At 51.7% G+C, this 2,284-nt stretch overlaps 1 protein-coding gene across 1 annotated transcript in view; it reads left to right on the top strand.

Annotated features, from left to right (window-relative positions):
- Positions 1 to 2,284, top strand: part of PHACTR4 (phosphatase and actin regulator 4) — a 39,085-nt gene that overhangs the window by 16,846 nt on the left and 19,955 nt on the right. The window contains exon 4 of the mRNA XM_015815966.1: positions 1,003 to 1,167. Coding sequence (XP_015671452.1) covers positions 1,003 to 1,167 — 165 coding nt within the window. The remainder of the gene's footprint in view (positions 1 to 1,002; positions 1,168 to 2,284) is intronic.

Here is a 2,284-nt window from a genome sequence, read left to right as displayed (position 1 = left end):
AGTGCAGCTCGCGCAGCAGCGGTGTTACATGGGAGCGACGAGTCCCTCCCAACACCGCCCGCGCGGCTGCATTCTGGACCAGTTGGAGCCTCCGGGTGCTCCTCAAGGGGAGCCCCATGTAGAGAGCATTACAGTAGTCCAGGCGGGAGGTGACGAGGGCATGAGTGACTGTGCGCAGGGCGTCCCGGTCCAGAAAAGGCCGCAACTGGTGAATCAGGCGTACCTGATAAAACGCCCCCCTGGTCACGGCCAACAACTGGTCTTCCAGCGTCAGCCGCGAATCCAGGAGGACCCCCAGGTTGCGCACCCTCTCCGAGGGGGCCAGAATTTCGCCCCCTATAGTCAGCGATGGAGTCAGCTGACTATGCCGCGGCGCCGGCAGCCACAGCCACTCGGTCTTGGAAGGGTTGAGCCTGAGTCTGTTCCTCCCCATCCAGACCCTTACGGCCTCCAGGCAACGGGTCATCACGTCAAGGGCATCGTTGTGGTGGCCTGGGGTGGAGATGTACAGCTGAGTATCATCAGCGTACTGATGGAAATCCACCCCAAAGCTTGCCCGGAAAACTGAATGCACACTAACTATACATTAAAAGTGGAGGATGATTTCATTTTTGGCCCTTGGGTTTAGTCAGGAAGAAGAGACCACTTGTTTTGTCTCCTTTTGATAATCAGAAGTATCTTATTTTCTCTTCAGGTTTTTTTGGCAGGTGTCCCAAATTGTACTCATCTTTCTTTTAAAAACATTGAAATTTTACACTTGAATGATCGCACAAATCTTGGTCTAACCTCACTAGCTCTTAGTAAGTAGGGTCTTCCACCATTTTGTTGACTTGAAAAACAAGAAGGACTGGATTGCCAACCCCATGCAGGGCATGCTGTATCATGTTGTGTTTGATAATGACTATTTCTTGCTGTTAATCTTCCTCTGGATTTGTCTCATAAACATTTGGGAGATCCTGTGCTTTGCGTGACAAGCGATTGCTTAATTCCCCCCCCTTCCAGATGGAGAAGAGCCAGAGAAGCCAATTCATGCTACTTTGAAAAATGGACACACCATTCCCATTGACTATTCTGGAATTGTCAATCTTGCACACTTGGAGGAAGAAACTGGAAAGAGATTGAGCCTTAAGAAGTCCAGTCCCCCTGAAGAGCCAAAGAAATTGCAGGGTGAGAAATTAAGAAGTTGTGTGTGTGTGTGTGAGAGAGAGAGTGTAAGTGTGAATGGAGGAAATTGTCCCAGACATAAATGTTGTTATCTATCACTTCTTAATTGTGAATATAACAAGTTTTGGGTCTTGTTTCTGAGGCACTCCCATCTACAAGCTGTTATCATAAAAGGCCTGGCCCTACCCAGTTTATCTTTTCCCATCTTACCAATTACCAACCTTGATGTCTCTTTCTGCCCACGCGTTGCAAGTGAATGCCAGCCTTGGAGTTTGGGAAATGACACATACTTTCGTTTAGATTGGAGAAATAAATTAATTCCCTAGGCTCTCCAGACATGTTCCCCTCCCCTCTCCTCCGTCTTTCAATGGCAGGGCCCTGGTTTAATGCAGCCATTCTCTTCTCTGGGGCACTAGTGGAAGATAGAATTTCTAGACTTTCCAGCTATCATACTGTCAGCCTTTGGAAGTAGTCCAGATAACCAGGTGTACTAACACTATATTTATTATAAGATTCCAGTAACAGAATCTTGCACGTCTTTATTTTTACATTCAAGAAAACTAAGGAGGATCCCTTCTGAGATGCTTCCCACACCCTTTTTCTATACCTTTTGCATGATGACTGTCTTGACGGGGGCTCCTGTTTATTAAGCTCATTCCCACATACCGTATATACTCGAGTATAGGTCGACCCGAATATAAGCCGAGGGACCGATTTTCCCACAAAGAACTGGGAAAAATTGGTGACCCGCTTATAAGCCGAGGGGGCATTTTGGCTGTTCCTCCCTGGCCGTCTCGGCCTCCCTAGCCCTGTCGGTGAGCGCCCATCAGGGCACAGCGTCGCCAGGCCTCCCCCCTTCGCGCAAGGCGTCTGGCGTTCCCCCTCGCGCTTGGCTGCGGTGGCCCGGGGTATTCCGTCCCGGCCTCGACACGCAGCGCCGCAGGGAACGGAAGGTAAGGGGGGAGGGCCGTACCTGGAGCATCACAGGCCGGGGCGACGCCGGGAACGAGCTGGGCGGCCGCGGTGGCGGCGGGAACGAGCCGGGCGGCTGCGGCGGCGGCAGGAACACGCTGGGCGGTGGTGGCGGCGGCGGCGGGAACGAGCCGAGTGGCTGCAGCGG

This window comes from Protobothrops mucrosquamatus, unplaced genomic scaffold (genome assembly GCF_001527695.2).
Source record: "Protobothrops mucrosquamatus isolate PMUCROS unplaced genomic scaffold, P.Mucros_1.0 scaffold390, whole genome shotgun sequence".
NCBI lineage: Eukaryota > Metazoa > Chordata > Lepidosauria > Squamata > Viperidae > Protobothrops > Protobothrops mucrosquamatus.
The sequence above is the reverse complement of the archived record's forward strand: the minus strand, read 5'-3'. Positions and strand labels throughout refer to the sequence as shown.